This window comes from Varanus komodoensis, unplaced genomic scaffold, assembly GCF_004798865.1.
Source record: "Varanus komodoensis strain SLA01 unplaced genomic scaffold, ASM479886v1 scaffold19, whole genome shotgun sequence".
Taxonomy (NCBI): domain Eukaryota; kingdom Metazoa; phylum Chordata; class Lepidosauria; order Squamata; family Varanidae; genus Varanus; species Varanus komodoensis.
In genome coordinates this window covers 4,358,667-4,380,348 of record NW_025335550.1, presented here as the reverse complement: position 1 = coordinate 4,380,348, position 21,682 = coordinate 4,358,667, and the positions used below count along the sequence as shown (strand labels likewise).

General features: G+C 47.6%; 1 protein-coding gene across 1 annotated transcript in view; it reads left to right on the top strand.

Annotated features, from left to right (window-relative positions):
* The window catches only part of ABCC12 (ATP binding cassette subfamily C member 12), a 58,493-nt gene that overhangs the window by 9,359 nt on the left and 27,452 nt on the right, over positions 1-21,682 (top strand). The window contains exons 8-16 of the mRNA XM_044428061.1: positions 97-245; positions 3,198-3,305; positions 3,813-4,085; positions 5,655-5,726; positions 6,722-6,846; positions 11,416-11,488; positions 14,711-14,914; positions 18,416-18,550; positions 20,495-20,615. Of these exons, the coding sequence (XP_044283996.1) occupies positions 97-245; positions 3,198-3,305; positions 3,813-4,085; positions 5,655-5,726; positions 6,722-6,846; positions 11,416-11,488; positions 14,711-14,914; positions 18,416-18,550; positions 20,495-20,615 (1,260 nt within the window). The remainder of the gene's footprint in view (positions 1-96; positions 246-3,197; positions 3,306-3,812; positions 4,086-5,654; positions 5,727-6,721; positions 6,847-11,415; positions 11,489-14,710; positions 14,915-18,415; positions 18,551-20,494; positions 20,616-21,682) is intronic.

Here is a 21,682-nt window from a genome sequence, read left to right as displayed (position 1 = left end):
CTGTAATTTGCAAAATTACATGCCATTGTCTAGAAGGAGCTATGACTTATCGCTTTGCGTGCATCATAGTAAGGGGATGTCTTTTATGTTTTACAGGCATCAGGAAAGCAGAGCAGAAAATACTGAAAAAGGCGGGATATGTGCAAAGCGTGAACACTGCCCTTACGCCAATCGTATCCACCCTGGCGATTGTCATGACGGTCTCCTTCCACACCCTTTTAAAGAATGAGCTAACAGCCTCTGCTGTAAGATGCAGCACTTACACTGTGAAAAAAACATTCTCTGTGTATGGCTTGATCCTGTGGTCTTGATAAGGTGCCCTAAATCTTGAGGCCATCTTGCTGCTCCAGTTGTGTGTTTAGCAATTCACCTGGTCTCCATGCAGTGGAATCCCATGGCCAGATGCCAAGCTGCCCTGCTTTCCCCAGGACGGGCTGATGCGGGCCCACTCATTGTTTCGGCATAGCACTCGCAGAGCAGGGGGGAAGGAAGAGTGCCACTGGCTTTCTTCCGTATGAAACTTGAAGGGCGGGAGTGGACTGCCCATTAAAACAGCCAAATACATTTTACTTTTGCACAGCTTCCATTCATTCCAGTGTGAGTTGTCACCAGCACAACTTCCCAGTGGATTGATTCATTTATTTTAAACGTTTGTATCCCGTCCCACAGGAGAAAAACGTCCCAGGACGGCTTACAATATATATTATAACAATTAAAACAACAACACATAGCAACAATGGTGGCAATTAGTAACAGCAAACGACCACCATAAACAGAAAAGACACGGTATCATTAAAAATCCAAATCAAATCAACAACAGAAGAAAAACAAAAGTAAAAACCAAAACCAAAACCAAAATTGTGTTCTTACTTACGATTTTCTGCAAACGTATTTCCCATGCCAGAGCAGTGCTGTGGGTACCACCGCTGGCCAGATGCCAGAGGGAAGGCTGTACTGGTGGAGGTACCCCAGCTGTGGATGGTTCACCGCGGAGAATTCTGCTGGCAGCCTGGCAAAGGCCTTCTTAATTCCCCCAGCCTTTCCAGACATCATGTTAATCCTGCAGAACTGTTTCGATGCAGTTTTGTTCTCTCTTTGTTACAATGCATTTACTCTTTGAGTGTTTCTGTAAACCACCCTGGACAAGTGATTGAAGGGTGACATAAAGAGTGGTAATAGACTCGGAGAAATAAATATTTCTAAAAATCGGGGCTTCTATCTGACAGATTTTCATAAGAGGATGAGTGAACCCTTTCTGAATTCCTGGTTAGGGGATTAAAATCAAAACCATTGTTGAATGTTATTGGGGACTATAGAACAGACACAAAATCTGTTCCAAAGCTAAGTTAGATTTATCCTGGATTGCTGCTAAAAGTTAAATATATGGAACAAATAGGAGCCTTCAGCCCTTGTTATTTTCCACGTCTCCTCATCCACAGCAAACTGTGAGTAGCTGGGAGCGAGTAGACAGATTTTCCATTCTTATAATGCAAAGGAGAGGAAAGGCTGATAATTACAAATCAGTACATCAGGAGGGGCTAGTCAAATGCAGCATTCACGTCCAGAAAGGCAGAACTGTGTTTTACTGAGAAGGGTTTTTTTTTACTCCTCTTGTCAGCGTAGATGCACTGAGAATAAACAGGACTGATTTCTTCTGAGAATAAACTGTGGAGTACCAGTTACTGAAGCAAGAGCAGGCAATTTCGTGCCATTGAAAAGCAATCCTGTGTTCTTGAGAGGAGGGCTGTGAGATTAGCATCAGGAAGGGCACTTGGTGAAAAGATCCAGGGCTCTGGCTCAGAGGACCAAAAAAAAGCAAAGACAAGACAAGACAAGACACAGGCTCTCATATGCTGATTTACCTGTGGTGTAAAGTCTCTCCCTCTGTGTGCTTGAGGATGCTGTCCCCTAAGGACACCCCTATTTATAAAAAATGGTGTGTGGGCAGGGGAGAGGAGGGCACTGAGGAAAACGGCAGGCAGATTCAATGGGGCTGAGGCCCAGGAGAAGACATGCAGGTGAGCAAAACGCCAGCTCACCCAGGGGAATCGGATGCAACAGCAATCACTCTTCAGCAAGTGTTCAGAAATGGCGGTGGGTGGGGGGAATGGCTTCCCAGAGATTCGGAACTCCAGATGGAAAAACCGGGGCTCCAAGCTGCCATTGGACACTCTCTTGGCTCAGAATGTCTTGTTCCTTCCAGCGCTATTGGTGCTTGCCAGTGAACAGGGTAGAAGTCAAGAGGGAGAAGCAAAGGCGTATTCTTGTACTGCTGGACCTGAAAGGGAGACATCTGTGTACTTCTTGAGCTAGGAGGGCTCCACGCTACTCAGCCTCTCAGCCACTCCTCGCCTATCTGTCAGCATGGCCCAGAAATGCCTGTTTCGTTTTGTTTTCCAGGAGAATAGAGGGAGCCGCTGCAGAAATGAAACCATGGCAGGGTCATCTAGGAAGACTTGCTCATTATTATTTTTATTATTATTATTATTTCAGCTGGCATGGGAAGCAAAACAATCCAATGCACAGGCACCCTGGTGGTTCTCAAACATTGGGAGGAATTGGAAGGAATTCTCATCATTTGCGAAATGTGGCTTTCCTCTGAAAGCAGGCATCACAGTTAGAGGGAAGGGCTCAAAAAGTTTATGGGCAGATGGGGAATTCGGCCCTGTGGACAGGATCAGTGTCAAAGGTAGGTCCAGTTGGGCTCCTGGTGATGGGCCATCCTCCAGCACAGACCCACTGAGAGCAATCGCCAGGAACTGGGTTTTCTTTTCTGCCTTGCGACCTGCTTCTTCACCTGCCTTTTGTTTTGGCCCAATGCAGTGGTGTTGGTGATGGTGAGAAGCAGGTGACACCTACCTACTTTCTGGTCACTGGTCTTCCCATCAAGGTGTTGCAATGGAGGATAAGAAGCAGCACCAGGCAACAAGGGCATTGAGAAGGCAGGCTCATTGAGGAAGGGTTCTTTTGGTCGAGGGTCTGCCAAACCATGTAGCCATGGATGATATGAAGTTGAAGCTGCTGAGATGGGGTCCCACCTGGAGAAAACCTGAAAACAAGAACTCACTCTAGAAGTTTATCACCCCATCATAGCATAACCTCAATGGTTAACCCATGTACTGTATCACTGAAGAGACCTCATTATAATAACAACCTTGTGTGCCGCTAACAGCCTTTAACCCCATCTCCTTTTGCAGGCCTTCAGCGTGATCGCAATGTTTAACGTCATGAAGTTTTCTATTGCCATCTTCCCATTCTCCGTGAAAGCAGCAGCAGAAGCCAACATTTCTTTTAAAAGACTGAAGGTAAAAAAAGATGATTGCAGACATTTTGGACCTGTTTAACTGATGCATGAAAAGCAGTAATCACCGTCTCGTTTGTGCTGAATATGCTGCACCTTTAAGCATCACTTTACTACATCAAGAGACATTTGAATCAAAATTCCAGGAAACTGGTCTAGCTACCCTGTCCTTTTGATTCTGCAGTTAAGTTTTGTTTTGAGATTTCCACTTTAAACTTTGTTCAGCTTTGGAAGGGCACTCGGTTTTGGTTTTTGTTTTGTTTGGTTTCAGTTTGTCCATCAGAGGTCTGAATATATTTAGAGAATATATTTAGAGAAAGCCAGCATGTAAATAAAACTCATTTTTTAAAAAGTAAGCCCTGATCCCTTTTTAATAGAAAAGCGGGGAGAACTTGCAACTTTCTGCATGCAGAGCATTTGCCCTTCCTGGGGGATCCTCAGCCCTGGGTCTGAAGGTGCCCCCGTCAACAGCTCCTGGAGGTTACCCTGAACTGCATCTCTCCTCTTGCAGAAAATCCTCACCATGAAACCTCCTTCTGAATATGTCACGGCATTGAAGGACCCCCCAAATGCCGTGCTGCTGGAAGATGCCACCTTGTCCTGGAGAGGTTCCTCCAGTGAACACAACATCGGAAGTAACAAGGAGACCCTTCCCAATGGGGAAAGCGTCTGCAAATATCAGTCGGTGCCAGAGACGGTTGCCTCTCTCTCTCAGGTGTCCGTCTCTGGGAAGCAGAGCAGTGGTTGCACAGGCCTGCGTGGCATAAGCTTTACGGTACAGAAAGTAGGTATAGCTGATCCGTGGTGTATGAACTGAACCCAGTTTCGTTTGGGATGGAGGTGACATGGAAGCTTTAGGGGCGGTAGGGATGGATCTTTCAGCTTGCTGCGTTTTGGTACTGTCCATGGGGTTTTCATGGCAAGGATACTGGAGTGGGTTGCCATTTCCTTCTCCAGTGGTTCACTTTTTGTCAGAGCTCCCTGCTATGACCTGTCCATCTTGGGTGGCCCCGCACAGCAAAGCTCATAGCTTCATTGAGCTACTCAAGCCCCTTTGCCACGGCAAGGCAGTGATCCATGAAGGGGATCACTGGCTTGCCATGGCAAAGGAGCTTGCCAGTTCATCTTAAAGGAAATCAACCCTGACTGCTCTTTAGAAGGCCAGATACTGAAGATGAAACTCAAATACTTTGGCCACTTAATGAGAGGGAAGGACTCTCTGGAGAAGAGCCTAATGCTGGGAACAATAGATGGCAAGAGAAGAAGGGGACAGCAGAGGATGAGGTGGCTGGATGGAGTCCCTGGGGCAGTGGGTGTGGGCTTGGGTGGACTCCGGGGGATGGTGGGGGACAGGAAGGCCTGGAGGAGTGTTGGGGTTGTGGTGGGATGGGCATGACATTGCGACTAACGTAACATAACGGTAGTAAGGAAGGGAGGCACAGACCACTCACCGACTTGTCCCTTATTACGTTTATTACGCAAATTTGGTGGGAGGGGGGCTGTGACAATGGCTGTCAAAACCCCCTGCTTTAAGACAGCATGTAACGGGCACGGACCATCCGTCTGTTTCAGCTGTCCTTGTAAACTTGTATCTTCCTGTTCTGCTCCCTGCTCAGACATCCCTTTTTCTGGACAGCTGTCAAACCTAGAAACATGTTTACAAAATATTACAAAATAACACTGAGGCCCACCTGGTGCCAGCTTTACTACCTTTTCAGTGCCAGGTAAAGTCCAGCCTTTACTGCAGGGCTTTTAATGAGCTTCTGGGCACTGCTGGTCGTTAAGATGGGGTTTAAGAGGCCCTTTCTCAAGCTAATATAATTGTTTTTACTGTAATAAAATCAGTGCTTTAATGCTGTATTTTATATGCACATATTTTAAAATATGCTGTTCTGAAGCACCCAGAGAGCTTCAGCTGTTGGGCAGTGCAGAAAACAAATAAATGAATATTAAACAGAATTTAAGCAAATGATTTGACCACCCCCCAGCAGGAAAAAAAAAAAAACTAAATGGCAACAATATGATATTATTTTTGTCCTTAAATCACTTTGTCCCTCTTCACTGGCCCCAAGTCACACAGCAAGCTTCATGGTCGAGTGGGGATTGGAACCTGGAGCTCCCTAGTCCTTGGCCCTGGGCTCTGACCGCTGCACCACACGGGCTTTCTTTCGCTGCTGTTCTCAGCACTGTTGTCCATGCATAGCTGCGGTCAGCTGGAAAGGCTCCATGCACGTTATCCCTCCTCTGTGGCCAAAGTGCACACAGGAAAAAATGCATGTGGAGTGCACTGTGGGGAAAAACACCTACCTTGCTTCCATGGATAAATTCTTCCCAAAATACGTTTCCTTTGCAGGGCAAGGCTTTGGGAATTTGCGGCCATGTAGGAAGTGGAAAGAGCTCCGTCATCGCAGCCATATTAGGGCAGGTATGTGATCGACTTTTCTTTGTGAGTCCGTGTCCAATTTGCGTGTTTGGACTGTGAAAGTCTATGATGGCTCCATGGATGGAACAAGGACCTGAACCTTCTCTGTGTGAAGGGTGTGGGCATGTGATGGACGCTCCAGGCCATCTTGCTGTCCCAGAAGCAGAGTGACTGAATTTGAGCTCACTAAATTCTTGGGGAAGCTCTCCACATTCACAGGGGTTAGGGGCACAGGACCTCCCATGAAAATGAGAAAAACTGCAACTATCTCTAGTCCCCCAGCCAAACTCACCAGTGCCTCCTCTTGGCAGCAAAGAAATACCAGAGAGATTTCTCGCTCCAAATCAGAAAGGCACACTTTGGAGGCCTCTCTCACCCCCTTTCACTTCTCTCTCTATGGTAATGATAATTTTCTGCAGTAGTATTTTAAAATTAATAGGCTTTATGGAAGCTTGTTTGCAAGTGCAGGTTGTTTGTAACACAAATATTCATAACTCAAGGACTGCCATGTATTAGCCTGAGAGGCAGTGAATTTGCTTATTATCCACAAATGTTATCCGCAAAGATCTGATTCCACAAGTGTCCCGCTGAGATCTTGGAACACTAAAAAAGATGGTGAGGGCCAGCCTAGCCCAGGGTCTCTGGATGAATGTTCAGTTCAGAACATAATGATCCTCTAGATTTTGCACTTTCCAAATTTTGAGACTCAGTTTTCAGCTGGAAAAAAGAAATGGTGAATGTAGCTTTTAAAATGAGTGTTCAAAGATCAAATGCATTTAGAAATGTGTACCTTGAGATAAAATATATTATTTTGTGAGCAACTATATTAAAGTGTGTACATTTCAATGTGGATTTCCATGGTGTTTTAAATGCAAATTAATGTGAAAATGGGATGGAACGGGGTATGTGCAAAACTGACATGGATTGGAAATGGACTGTGGGGTCAACTTTATGCCCATTTAAACAAGAGAAGCCCTATAATTTCCATCATTCTGCAGATGTGCCTGTACAAGGGGACGGTGGCTGTGGATGGCACTCTGGCTTACGTCTCACAGCAGCCGTGGATCTTCCATGGGACGATCAGAGAAAACATCCTTTTTGGAGATCCATACGAAGAACAGAGGTAAATACAAAAACAGGAGACCAGAGCTGTTTCCAGAAAACGGTGCCTGCCCTTCTTAGGAAAACCATGCCCTGCTTTCTGAGCTTCAATTTAATTTTATAAGCCTCTAGTACTTTCTCAAGACCCAAGGGGAAACATGCAGGCAGGGCTTCACACAAAAGCTTGCCAAGAATAGCAGCTGGTGCAGAAAAGAGCCAAAGGGCTGCTCTGCAGGACTAGCAGGCATGAATGGCACTCCTATCCTGCCTCCATTGGTGACCAGTTAAGTTCCTGGCCCAACTTAAGGTGTTAACTTTGATACACAAATTCCTAAACAGTTTAGAGCCTGGTTACTTGAATGAACATTTTCTTCCTTATACACCTGCCCGAACTTTAAGGTCTTCTACTGAGGTCCTCCTTCAGCTCACCTGAGCAGGTGATGGGACCCAGATAGGGCCAGGCTCAACACATGGGGACAAGCAATCCTTCCTGGCAGGAATTATCTATTTTTCCTTTGGGTTTTGAAACATGATTCCCCATCCTGGAAAGCAGCTCAGTGGCCCAACAGTGGCTTTTGCTTGCCGAAGGTCCTGGGTTAGCCTCAAGCAGAGGACAGTCCTCTAAAAGCAGGCATGTGGCCATCCTGCACTCCACTAAACACTGTGGTAAAATCCCTCTCAGTTTCAGGAAATTAAGGGAGGAGGGAAATGGAGCTCATGGAAGAGATGCATTTTTCTTCAAGGGACTGACCCTGCTGATTTGATCTCTTCATGTAAATTAAACATGTGCAAATCAGCCTGTTTCAATTTCTAGTGTTTCCAATCCTAAGTCCAGTTTTTCCTGTTTCTGCATCCATTTGAGATTATTTTTTAAAGTTTGCATGAAAATTTGTAAGTCTTTTGTGTACATTTCTCCTAATATATACATTGTTATGAGCTTGTCTCCTTTGCCAGCAATTTCTCCTAATATCATGCATCTTCGTTCATTATTTTCACTAATATAAACATTTATGCATTTATTGGATTTGTTTATTCATTGGATTTTTATCCCACCCCTTAGCCATAATGCACACTTTCCGATGCACACTTTCTCTTAGCACAAGTATTGTCGTACATGGCTGTACTGGGAAATGTCATACATTATGAAGAATTGTGAATGTAGAAGGACTGCATTTCACTTCACATACTGGTTTAAAAGTGAGAGATCTGGCAAGATCTCATCAAAATATGAAGAGAGAAATGTTCTCCTCCATTCCCAGCAGCAGCTTTCTATGATGTTTGACAAGGAAGACTATGTCACGCTTAATATTAGTACTAAGACTTTCTTGGCTATTTTGCAGCTCTAAAAGGTAAAAAGGTAAAGGTTTCCCCTTGACATTAAGTCCAGTCATGCCTGACTCTAGTGGGCGGTGCTCATCTCTGTTTCCTTGCCGGGGCAGCCAGCGTTTGTCCACAGACAGTCTCCGTGGTCATGTGGCCGGCATGACTGAACACCGAGGTGCACAGAACGCTGTTACCTGCCCACCAAATGCTGTTACCTGCCCACCGAAGTGGCACCTTTTTATCTACTTGCATTTTCATGCTTTCGAACTGCAAGGTTGGCAGGAGCTGGGACAGACCAACGGGAACTCACCCCGTGGTGCAGATTCGAACCAGCAACCTTTCGATCAACCAGCCCAGCAGCACAGCGGTTTAACCCACTGTGCCACCTGCAGTCCCTTTGCAGCTCTAACTGTCTCTTAACTCTTGCTTTCTGGTTTGATTCCTGTAAGAATCGCCTACAGCTGGGAAGGTCAGGGGCCCACCCATCGCAGCTTTGAACTTTATGGGAGCTATCCAAGGGCCTGAAACTCCATTCCCAGAATAGTTGCACCACCACAGGATACCAAGGATAGCTCCTCTAAAGATCATAGGAAAGCTCTGATGGATGGCAAGTCTCTAGCCGGCCTTCAACCCTGAATTAAGAGGGCCTACACTTAGATAAAGTTATTGCTACATAGCCTTTCTATAAAACTCCCAAATTGTATTTCAACAAGAGAAGAATGAGGTGGAATTTGATTGCTTATAATTTTCAAGGAAGAATGTATTCTATTCCCCAGCATGTCTTTTGCATTTAATGAAAGCAAGAGACAACCTTTTCATATTAGTTGAGCAGGTAATTTTCCCAAATTAAATCACAGCCACTCTTTTCATAGGATGGCACATTTTCTACCCTGGCTTAGCAAAACGCAAACTTCCCAACAGTTCCATTTTATACCTCCTAAAATGGCTGCAGGGAACAGTTTTAGTGTGGGATGAGCCACAGGAAGTCCACTGAAGAAATGCGAAGGTGTTTTTCATCTCAACCCCTCTCAAAATCAGTTGCTTCAACTGGATTATATTTTTCAGGAGACAAAACTGTTTTTAAGAAGTAAGTCTTGTTCAGAAGTATTGGTTAAAAGAGAGAGGAATTCAAAACGACAGCCTCTTTTAATGAGGGACATCATTATAGCAGAGAGTAATGACGTATCTGCAGAAAACCAGCTTTTTTAATGAAGTGGGCAGTTTGTTATTCTGGCAGCCCATTTTATCCAAGTGTTAAATATTCTTCCAAAGAAAGGGAAGCATTTGGAGCAGGCTGGGTAAAAATGTTAGGTCTCCAAATACTGTTTCATGCAGACATAATTCAAACCTGAAATATGAGGGGGAAACTAATGCTTGGATTACCTTTTTCTAATGTCTTGCAAAAACAAGGGTGCTTTATTTGAAAGCAGCCCCAAAAGTTTAAAAGATGTCCCATCCCTATTTTATTTTATTTTATTTTATTTTATTTTTGGAATTCCAGAAACAGCACTGGAGAATCTGAGATTAACAGTGCAACCCTATAGAATATTAATCAAGCACAAATCCCACTGACTTTAGTGGGACTTACTCCCAAGTAAACATACTGATGGATCAGTGAAACAATCTGTCAAAACTATGTTAGGGACATTCACTAATCACTTGCTTAATTTTCCCAATTTTTTATGGAACGACCATGAGCTTTTCAACACAAAGCTGTTAATCCCTTGTACCCATGTTCAGTTTTGTCACAGAACTGAGATCTACACAAAGAGCATTCCCTAACCTGCTTCTCTGCTATATCACCTCTAAGTGATGGCATAGTGGAATGACATGATTCCATGCATGGAAAAGTTTTCTTTCTCTTTTACAAATAATACCACATTTTCCCTGTTCTGAGAGAGAGAGAGAGAGAGAGAGAGAGAGAGAGAGAGAGCGCGAGCGCACGCGCGCGCGCGCACACACGCACAAAAACTGCTTTTAAAAGTAGAAGCAACACTGGAGGGTGCCAGGGTAATCTAAAGACTGCATAGACAATGGCAAGAAGGGTCTGTTTCTCTCCTGTCCTGAAATGGATGGATATTGCCAAAAACTGCCCAGCAGAAACACTGGGCATGGGATGTTGCGACTCATAGCAAAGCTGTACCTGCTGCCTGGGACACCTGCTGTGACCATGTCCTGGGAGAGGGACAAGGGGACAGAAAAGCCGTCATTTCAAGAAGCGCTTCCCCTCCCCATTCCTTTTGTTTCTCGGTTTGTGCTTTGCAGATTGCAAGCTTGAGGGCAAGGGTGGTCTGCTTTTTATTGATCAATATGCTGCTCTGGGAACCTTTTCAGCTGAAGAGCAAAGTAAAACGATTGAAGCAAATAAATAACAAACAATGCTTGGAAGAGAGCGTCACATAACACAGCTACGCCACGGCTGTTCGGAGTTTTGTTCTCCAAATGTGCTCTCACAAGGCATAAATTCCAAGCACATCTGTGGGTCAGGAGAGGTTGTTTCATTTGGTTCAATTTGGCTGTGTAAACCTGAAACCAGGCTGACCTCAGTGCCCATTCAGTTAATTCAAGGTACTACTCAGATTTTTTGGCCTTTCTTCCACCTGGCAAGAACAGAGCATGTTCTGCATCTCACACCTGGACAGCTTCATCTGGCAGAGGAAGGTTGATCGTTAGTGCCATTCTGCAATTTTTTTTCCAATTTTCTTTTCAACTGCTTGTATGCAGCTTGATGGAAAAACATTTGCTTTGGAAAGGAAATGTGATGGAGAAGAGTCCTTGCAGGAATTTGCGAAGGCTGAGTTCAGGGCTGCAGAGTTTACCTGGTTTACTGACAAGTTGGCTGAAGAGTGGATCTCACTTCCTTGCCCGGTGCAATCATTTCTCTGCCAGCCCGTAGCCCCCTTGGCTTCCTGTAACCTCGGGGAAGCCATCATGAGGTCATTGCCCCCACAGTTGCCCTGGCCTAACCTACCTCTCAGGGTTGTTGTTCTGAGGATACAATGGAGCTACACAAGCTGCCTTAGGTTCCCCACAAGAGGAGAAAAAGGTGGGACATAAATGCAAACGAATACTAATCACTACTGTAGATAGAGAGATATTCTGACCTGCCGTAAGGAGCTGCCTCTGTTTCCTTGGCTGTGAATTGGGCCACAAGCACTCACCGTCCAGTCACCTCACTGGATCTCAGCACGCAGGGAGCCACCGTTCAGGGTCTCTGCTGCTTGAGCGGACAGTGCAAGAGGGACTGAACCCCATTCCAATGTTTCAGGTACCATCACGCGATCCAAGTCTGCAGCCTGAAGACTGACATCAAACGGCTTCCGTACGGCGATCTGACTGAAGTAAGTGCTGGGACAGGTGCTGCTTTAATGCACCGCCACATTTTCTACAATTGTCCTTCAGGTAAATGGTTTTTTGCAGAGTGAAGGCGCTTCAGTATTCTTAACTCTGCACACTGCGGAGCTGCAGAATCAGCCTGCCATATTCCTGAATTTTGGTTGCCGGGGACGGCCCTGAATGGATGCTAAGGCCACCGACTCCATCTCGTGCCCTCTTCCTGGCCAAACCTGGGATCTCCCTCTGGGGATTAGTCACCCCTTAATGCAGGGTAATTGTCCTTCTGTCCTGCTCTCAGGGAGCCAACCCTTGTCTGGCCAAACCTTGCCAGGAGAGCTAGGCAGGAGGATGGGGGTAGAGGAGGATGGGGCTTCTCTAACTCTGCAGACCTTTGCCTCTCCTTTTCCCACCCTCCATGGCCCGGGAAAGAAGAACTGCCTCCGAGAAGATCCATGGTCTCCTGGGCATGCAGAGCTCTCTGCACAGGGCTGGTAAGGAGACCTTCAGCGTCTCAAGCCATCTCACATGCTGTTCAGGGGCCAAAGGGTTGTTCTGCCTGGCTTGTTCCAATGTGATCCACGAATCTCCCCACCCCTCCGTGCCATTTCTCAAGGCAGCCTTCAGGGGGAAGTGGGACCCTAATTCTTATCAGGATCACTACACATGTTATGCATTTAGTCACTGGCAATTTACCGAGGCGGCGGACGCGAAAGGCCCTGTTTAAATATGCCCATCTATTATCTGAGTTGCGCAATCTGTATCGCGCTGTCTTCCCGTGACCGACTTGCAAGGGAAGCAGCTTCATATTCTGGAGGGGGTGAAATTTCAATAATAGGATTTGGCATCACATCCCTCCTGGCTGTCTTGTCATTTTAAATTTTCATTACAGGCGCTCTAAACGGGAGCATAGCCTAGCCTGGGACTCAATCGTATTTTTAACATACTTTGGTTCTGGCTATTTTGCCACGCTATCTCCCAGAGCAGTTCGAAAGAGACACCAGGCAGCTCATCGGAATGCGTGTCTGCAGATCATTTCAGGGCTTCTGTCACACGGACGCGCTCCCAGAAGATTAATCCGGAGATGAGCCTGAGCGATTGTCCCCATTCCACACGTTCTGCATGACTGTATCCCTGTGCCAGAAATCCCTGTGCATGATGCAGGGGATCGGGGCTTCCCGTTAGCTGCCAAGGGGAAAACGCGCAGAGAAAAGAGTGCCAAAGTAAATCCGCTTCTCTCCACACAGCTAGAAGTGGCTCTTGGTGCAGAAACAGCCCCCCTTGCAGTCGCCCCCCAGCTCTGCTCACAAAGGACAAGAATGCGGGGTGTTCAGATTGTGGAGGGGCAGGTGAAGGGGCCCAGGCGCCACAGGGATCCCCTGGTCAGGGCTCTGGGGAGATCGTCCTCCTTCCTGATACAGTCCGCTTGCTCACTCCCCTCTGGCCTTGGCCCAGGTGGCAGTGCTGGCACGGGATGCCACTGGCTGCTTGCTGCCACGCTCTCTGAGCACCACGCGAGCAAGGGGCAGCCGTGGCGAGAAGGAGGACCAGGAGCCGGAGCAGCGGGGGGTGAGTGGGGTGGGATGGCAGATGCACAGGGGGAGCAGAGCTGGCGCAAGGACCCCCAGGTCCTGGAGTCATCCCCTAGGCTGTGGGCGGCAGCATCCTGGAGCTGTGAACAAAGGTTGTGGGGCCAGGCAGACTTCAGGACCAGAGCGGAAATGACAAGCAGTGTACTAAGCAGGAGTGAAGGACCAGAAGATGGCCAAGGAACGAGGAATGTGCCAGAGCAACACCGGCTTGAGCAATGCTGAATTAGGTCAGGAAGCCATTTGATATCACTTGCATTGGAAGATCTAGTGGCTTGGAGATGCCAAGTCGGCCCAGGACGGGAAGCCACTGCCTGCAGTTCAAGGGCTCACCACACAGGGGAGCTGCACACACAGAGACTGAAGAAGAGCTAAGTCGGATCAGAACCAAGGCCTGTCCGTAATCAGATATCCTGTTTCAATCAGACCCCAGTAGCAATCCACAAGTGGGACAGAAGGGTCGGAGCACCGCCTGGGTCAAGTTCCTTCCTCTGATCCTGGACATAGCACGTAACCATCCAGACAGCAGATTAAAAAGCAGCCATGGTGCAAATGTATAGACAATAAAACAAACGATTCAGCCATTAGAAGAGTAGCCCTTGATGGCCTTGTTCTTGAAGAACTGCTCTAATCCCCTCTTAACACCATTCAAGCTGGTGGCCATCAAGCAGATGCAGTGAGTCTTTCTGAAATCCAAAAGCTCCAACCCATAGCTGCACCCCATTTTAAGCAAATAATTACCCTTGTGAGCCTTTCTAGAAGCAGTTGCTAAGGTGGGCCACCCCAAAAGGCAAACACTCTTGCTGTCCCCCATAATTCAAGCATTTCCATGAGGGAACAGCCATGTCTTTCTTGGACCCCTGGACTTCAGATCTCAGCATTCGAGGCATCACTCCACCATTTAGCGAAAAGTATCTCACAGAAATTGTGACGTATATCCTGAAGACTGAACTGTGAAGAAAGTGGGCAGGAAGGAAATGGGTGTGCTTCAAACATGGTGCCAGAGGATGTCCTTGCCAATACTCTGGAACCACTGAAAGACGAACAAGTGGACCTTAGAGCAAAGCAAGCCAGCACCTGCCCTGGAAGCAAAAGCGATTTAATGGAAACCGTCCTATCCAGGCACATCCTGAAGAGGCAATAGAAGGTGCCAGAGAAGACAATAATGCCAGGGGAAGACCATGCACGAGACAGATCGAATTCATAAAGGAAGCCACAGCCTTGACTTTCCAAGAGCTGAGCAGGGCTGTTGTGGGCAGGACATTTTGGAGTGGATGTGTTCATAGGATCATAAATTGGGGACAGCTTGGCAGCATCTAACGAGCTCTCCACAAACTAGGCTAAACAGACACTGCTCACGGGCGTTGGCGAAACGGCGTGCTTTGGCAGCGTGGTGGAATTTAACCCAGCAAGTGTACATGCCAAAAGGTAGACGCTGATATGCAGAGAAAGTGGAAAGCTGTAAATAAGAAGCAGGCATTGTGAGAATTTACAATGGGCACTAGGAAAATTGCATGCGGAGAACTCAGTGGTGAAATGCAGGTCAGTGACTGCGCCTTAACAAGTGTATGCGGCTTTCATTAGATGGGATGGAAATGATTGTTACCCCTTGACCGACTTTGTGATCCTTCCCTTTTAAAGGTAGGGGAACGGGGAATCAACCTTTCCGGAGGCCAAAAGCAGCGAATCAGCCTGGCCCGCGCTGTGTATGCCAACAGGGATATTTATTTATTGGACGATCCCTTATCAGCAGTTGATGCACATGTCGGGAAGCGCATTTTTGAAGACTGCATCAAAGAAGCCTTGCGAGAGAAGACCAGGCTCCTCGTGACCCACCAGCTCCAGGTAATGGAAGAAAATGAAATTGATTTCAATCAATACAGTTTAAATCTCCCTTCCAAAAAGGGGGAAAGGGGGCATCCAGGGTCTCTTGGATCATGCACACAGAGGTGAAAATGCCTTTCTGTGCTGTGAAATATGTTGCTGCTTAGTTTTGATCGTGATATCTTGTCTCAATATTTCCAAATGCTCCTGTTCAGGATTCCAGGCACAGGACCCAGTGGGGGGCTCGTTCCCCGGCTGATCCCATTCCTCAAGCCCGGGGTCCAGCCAGTGCCTTTGCATGGCGCAATGAGGACCCAGCCCCTCCGCAAGGAAGATCCAACGCTGTCCATTGGAGGCGCCCACACGAGTGGAAGCGCAGTTTCTGGAGGAAGGCTAGTCAATGGAACCCTCCTTTGTGAGCCGTGCCAATCGGCCTCCTTCTGAAACAAGCTTTTCACTCATGGATCCAATCCCGATCACTCCCACGTACACACACCACTTGCATGGCCAGGGGCAGCTTCCACTGAGAGATTAGGGCTAGAGTAGGACGAAAGCAGGAGATAAGGGGCAAGCACGCCCCCAGTGCCCAGTGGCCTCTCCTTCAGATGTGCTTGCAATTTCCTTCACACGAGGGCCTCTGACTGCCCGCCAGTGTTAGGCACCGCACACCTGAAGTTCCCCAACAGTAGGACTATTTATCCCTGGTTGTTCTTCTCCCCCAGCAGATCTGCAACCAAGGGAGCAAGCACCCTCTTGCCTTTTAACCAAGTGGGGCTCACTCAGGGCTCGCTCAGGCAGCGATCTTTGGTTTGAGAATTGGAGTCTTCCAAAGACTGGCTCCCTTTTTAGCAGTGAAGCGGCCGAGGGACTACAGATGTTCTGCTGTGAGCATTCGGAACATCTCCTTTGCTTTTCCTTCACACACATTATAACCATGACAAGAGTATTTAGAAGCATTGCAAACACCGGATTTCCATCAGTTTCCATCAAATTATGTAAGAAATGCTAGCTATGCAATAAAAGGGCTATAGAAGTCTCTCTCTCTCGTTTTCTCTCTCTCTCTGTGAGTGTGAAATTGGTTATATAAAGCCAAGCATCACAAAGAGATGGTAGAGGAGAACCACAAATTAATGAAGAGTGGAAAGCTTTAATTGCATATTGGAAAAGTAATTATGGTATAGAAATATATATTCCTGCTTTATTGATTCCTAAATCATTGGGGCATCTTTCTTATCACTGAAAAAGCCCTCACAAATGTCCTTGCTCTTGCATTTTTCTTGCTCTGGCATGGGCTTTTCTTTCCTGTTCCTTCCTCTTTCCTTTCCCTCCTTGAGGAATAAAACAGCAACATTACACCAGCAGGTGGCACGAACCTCACAGCTCAAGAGATGCTCTGCTCCAGTGTTCAGCTTGAAAATATTTCAAGGTTCCCTTTTTTTTTTTTTTTTACAAAAGGAGAAAAGATGGTATTTGTTCAAAGGAATGCCAAGGATTTGTCTTGCCTGAGATAAGTGCAGCCATTCTGCGAACAAAGCATGTGTTATGTCAGAAGCTATTCACACAACCCCAAACCTGACTCCCTCAGCCTGGTACCTTCCAGATGCTCAGGCCTAGAACTCCCTTCATCCCCAGCCAGCATCACCAGTGGTCGGGGATGCTGAAAGATGTTGTTTGAAGCTTTTGGCAGGCTGGAGAAAGCTGCCCAAGATGACTCCTACCACAAAATAGTTCCTCACTTCAGCTAGACCGCAAAAACGACTCTGTCTAGGTAGGGATGGATGAAGGTGCTGACTGCATTTTCTCATTTTTCCCGTGTTAAGTCTGGCTGATCTTGTTTTCACTTTAGTATGAGATGGTTAGAAAACTGTTGGCATGAACGTCTGTGCACTTTTCCTCCGATTCATACACGTGTACTCCTTTTTGTCTAAGGTACACCTTTTGCGCAAGCTGCTTTCTAGCAAAGTGCTCGTTTAGACGTTAGTTCCACTAGACCGTGCACTTTCCCTTAAAACATGCATTTTGGGACACACTTATTTGACTGGAGAAGGTTCACTGAGTTTCATACCACATGCTGGTTCAAAAATGAGAGCTTCAGCAAATGGGCCTCAAATGCAAACCGAGCACATTTCATCTGCAGTCCTTGGGCTGCCGGTTTCCTGAAATCTGTACCCCCTTTCTCATTCTGTAGCTTCAGAGCATACTTTGAATCCCACCAGCAAACAGAGTCTTGGACATCTACCCATTCATACAGTAATGTGCTGTATCTGTAGAGTGCCTTCTCTGAACCATAAACAGTTCCCAAGGTGGTTTGCAATAAAAAGAGATGCAACAACAAGGCTTTGCCCATCAGCAAGACCACCAACAGAGAACAGGAGAACGAGCAAACGCCATTTTTAAAAAATGTGGCTGGCCATAATTGAGTGAACTCCACGAATTGCAGGCATAATCTCAACACCAGGAGGTGCGAGGAGGTGAAGGTCACCTCTGTGCTTCTCCCGCCTTGCAGAAGACTCACACAGTCAGTGTTGGCCGTCTAGGACTTTCTCCCCTGCACATGGGAAACACAGGTCAAGGCTGTTGGGGAAGCAGCACCTCTCTCCTTGCCCCTGGAATGCCCACGCAATGCCAGCTTCACAAAGGTCTTCTGACCTTGGGGCATGGAAAGAACTGCCCCAGTGGAGAGGGGATAGGGAGGGAACACCAAGGTCCAAGCCCCACCTCTGAGCTTGGAGTGCACTCTGAGGTTGGAGCTGGGACTCCAGCGTCTCCGATGGCCATCCGGAAAGCATCTGCCAGCCACAGGGATGCACCTCCAGATGTTTTGGCTGCAACTCCCATGACAGCTCAGCTAGGGCTGAAGGTGGTGGTAGGTCAAAGCATCCACAGGCCCGTAACTACCCCCCCAACACACACACACCGGCTTGATCCAACTTGAGTCAAATGATACAATTAAGAAGGCTCCCTGCTCACCTCACAGGAACAGGAGAGATCGCCCTGACCGACTCTCTGGTGTGGCGTCTGAAAGCAGGGGGCACTCATGATCTCCATGGCGCACTGAGGCAACACAGCTCGAATATCTCTGGTGTGTGTGCATGAGAGAGCGGGGGGGTGGGGGGGGAGAGAACTTTCGTTGCTTCCTTGCCATTAGGAGTGAAGTGGCTGGACCCAGCAATGGACCACTGCCTTCTTGCAATGTGCACCATGCTTAAAGGACTTTCCTACCTCTATTATCCCTTAAATATTGTGACCATTGAGTATCTCTGACTTAACAAGGAGGGCAAGAAGGAGAAGAAGGAAGGTGCCCTCTCTTCCTTGCTCTGCAGAACTCCGTCTCCAGACTATAATAAACTACAACTATTCACTTCAGTAAGAGAGCCTGATCATGGACAATTTGATGTTTCCCGAACTGTAAACTGAAGCTTGTCCTTTCTTAGAAAATGCTGGCTAGGTGAATTTCTCCCACAGTTCATTTCCCAGTTTAGCAATCCTGTTTTCTTTGTTTAACGCCCTCCCCCCACCCAGTATTTAGAATTTTGCGATGAAATCATATTGCTAGAAGATGGAGAAATATGCGAGAGTGGTACCCACACAGAACTGGTGGAAGCAGATGGGCGCTACGCACACCTCATTCAAAACCTGCACAGGGTGGAGGCAACGGTGAGCTTTAGTGCTTCACAGGGATGAACCGGAGACAGACCAGGGAAGAGGGCCTATTCCTGAACTATACTGAGCATAGCCTATAACCTCAAAAGGTGGCAGATATCAGTTACGAAACACCCCAAGAAGAAGGAAGAACCAAAGGTTTCTCTTTCTTGGGAGAAGAAAAATTTAGGAAATGGAAGGAGAGCTTTGGGCATCACACTTAGCTCCATTTCTTCCCTGGGGTGGCCCCAAACCCTGCAGGCTTCCCTTGCACCTCTTCTGGGGTGGGGTGCAAAATGGGGGCCAACCTGTCAGCCAGGGTTCCAGCATGACAGAGTTGGGCTGCAGCTTGGGAGATCTGAATTCCTTTGTCCTCTTGACCATGAAGCTCACCGGGTGACTTTAGGGCAGGGATGGACTCCCAGCCTAAGTACTTCCCAGGGTTGAGGGGAGGGGAAGAGGAAGAGAAGGGGCTATCTTGAGCTCATTGGAGAGGAAAACAAGGAAGGCTTTAAGATAGAAATAGGAATACCAATAAGAACGCAACTGACGCAGGTGGCGATGCAAAAAGCAATGCAAATGTTCACAAGGGAGGGAAGGACAGACTTAAACAACTGGTGTGATGTGTGGAAATGCTTTAGAAGCCCGATTTGAGGAGGATGAGCCTCTCCCTGGCTCCTAGTTGGGTGGCTTCAATGCCCCCTGTATCGGAGATCTAGGCCAGCAAATCTGTAACCCTTGCTTTCTCCTGCATTTGAAATTTTAAGTTCTCAAGTTCCTTCTTTCTTGAATGTGAAGAACTTATGACGTTTGGTCAGTTCTTATTTTGTTGAGGAAAAGAGTCTGCAATGAAATGCTCAGCCTTCTGGAACAGCCAGACCCAGCTGGTTGGGCTATTCCCAACGTGGAGGAGATTTATTTATTTATATATATAATTTTTTGATTTATATCTTGCCTTTTCCTACAAAGGGCTCAAGGCAGCTTACATCCTCCTCCTCCTCCATCTTATCCCCACAACAACAACCCTGTGAGGTAGGTTGGGCTGAGAGTCTGTGACTGGCCCAAAGTCATCCAGTTGTCTCCATGGTCAAGTGGGGACTAGAACCCAGATCGTCTGAGTCCCAGTCCCATGGTACCCAACCAAAGTCGGATGGGGTTGAACATCTCCCCAGAAGGGAAGGCTCCAAGAGTGAGATGCTTTAGCTTAGGAAACTGACAAGGAAACAGGTACCTGGCAGAAGTCTACAGACTTATGCGTGGTGTGGAGAAAGTTGGTAGGAAAACACTTCCCCCCCCCCTCTAAATACTAGAGTCCAAATGGGCATCCCATGAAACTGGTGGGCAGATGATGCAGGACAGAGGGACTGGAGGAGGAGAAGGCTCCTGGCCCTGCTGGGTCTAGGCTTCCTCCGGCAGCAGAGGCAGTGTGGTTGCGTCTCCCAGTTGCTTGGGGTGCAGGTGAGCTCATACCTGCTCGAGGGATTCTGTGGGCAGCTGGTCGCCCTCTGTGCAAACATATTCATTTATTCTATTCATAGCCCACCTTTCTGCCATTGAGGAACTCCAGGTGGCTACATGCAGTGGTCCCCCCTCCAAGCTCCAGCCAGCCCTGAACCTGCTTAGCTTCAGCACGGTGGATGCCTTATGTGCCTTCAGACCATACTCCAGGACCAGATGGGCCACTGGGCTGTTCCAGCGTGGCTGCTTTCGTATTCTTACAGGGCTGGACTCTGCTGGGAACAGGAGACTGGACTACACGGGCATTTGATGGTTTGATCCAGCAGCAGGGCTCCTCTTACACAAAAATGGGTACTTCTGTATTTGTTTATTGCAGGTTCCAGGCAATGCTTTCCTTTATTCCAATGCAGAAACGGCCGCAGAGGAGGAAATTCAGGATGCCATTCCGGGAGTCTGCTACAGAGGAACCAAAATGCCAGGTAAAATTATTGACTATCACAGCCTGCTTTTGGAAGAGCAAAGACCATTTTGCCTGACTCTTTTCTCCTATCCCCAGCTTTTAACCCATCTGAGGAGACAGATCAGGAATCCAAGAAAGACCTCAGTGCAGGACGAGAGGCAGGTAGGTTATGTGGGCTCTTGCCATTGTCAGCTGTGGGAGGTAAGTGGCAGGTGGAGAACCAGGGCCAGGGAAATGGAGGCAGGTGGCAGTTTTGGTGAGAGGCAGTGGGGTAGAAGGCAAGGGCGGGTTCAAGCGAGGTATGGCAGGGCCAATGACCAAGAGTCAGGGTCAAGAACGAGCAAGGGTCCGATACTGACAAGGCATGGCAGGGCCAGAGGCAAAGGTCGGCTCTCCCAGAGGTGCAACAGAGCCAGAGGAAAGCGTGAAGCCAAGGACATGCAGGGTTCAGATACCAGGCAAGGTCATGGGAGGAGAGGAGTCAGCCAAATCAGGAATGCACTGCAGAAACTCATGTTGTCCTGATGAAACCAGCAGGGTGGGGCAGCCTTGGTGGCCCCTCCTTGGCTTCCAGCGTGTTTCCACGATTGCGGCGGCTCTAATCCTGGCAAGCACCTGCACACCTGGTACCGGTTCTCCAGGTACTTGAAAGCTGAACCAGGCCACCTGCTGTAACAAGCCACACTGTTCTGCCGCTCTGACCTCGATTCCTTGCATATATTTGAGTTGACTTGATTACATTTGAAAATCAATATGCATGCAGGGGAGTTTGCAACTAGAGATTAGCAGCCTGCATCTGCTGCCAAAATACCCAGTTTTCTTTAAATGGTGCCATCAAGCTCTGTTGCACAGAAACTACCTGTTATGCAGGTATGATGGGATCTTTCTCTCAGTCTGAAAGTTTCCATGTATCGCATGGTCTATCATTCCAGAGCCCCATTTATCTCAGTAGGGACCCCTCTGCATACGGGAGGAATTGTTGGTTTAGCAAAGCATCCATCTGTATGATGTGGCTTCTTAACCAATGGCCTTCTCCTTGGTGGACAGCTTCTCTAGTGGGAAGGGTGCTCCACCCTTGTGAGTGGATGGATCACTGGAATGCTTGGCACCCACTTGAGGGGGCCGCATTCCCACATGGAGCTGGGGTGCTTGCTCCCTTCCCACGGAGGCCAAAGGAAAGCAGTGGAACAGCACTCTCCACCACCTCCAGTCTCACCTGCAGCAATCCA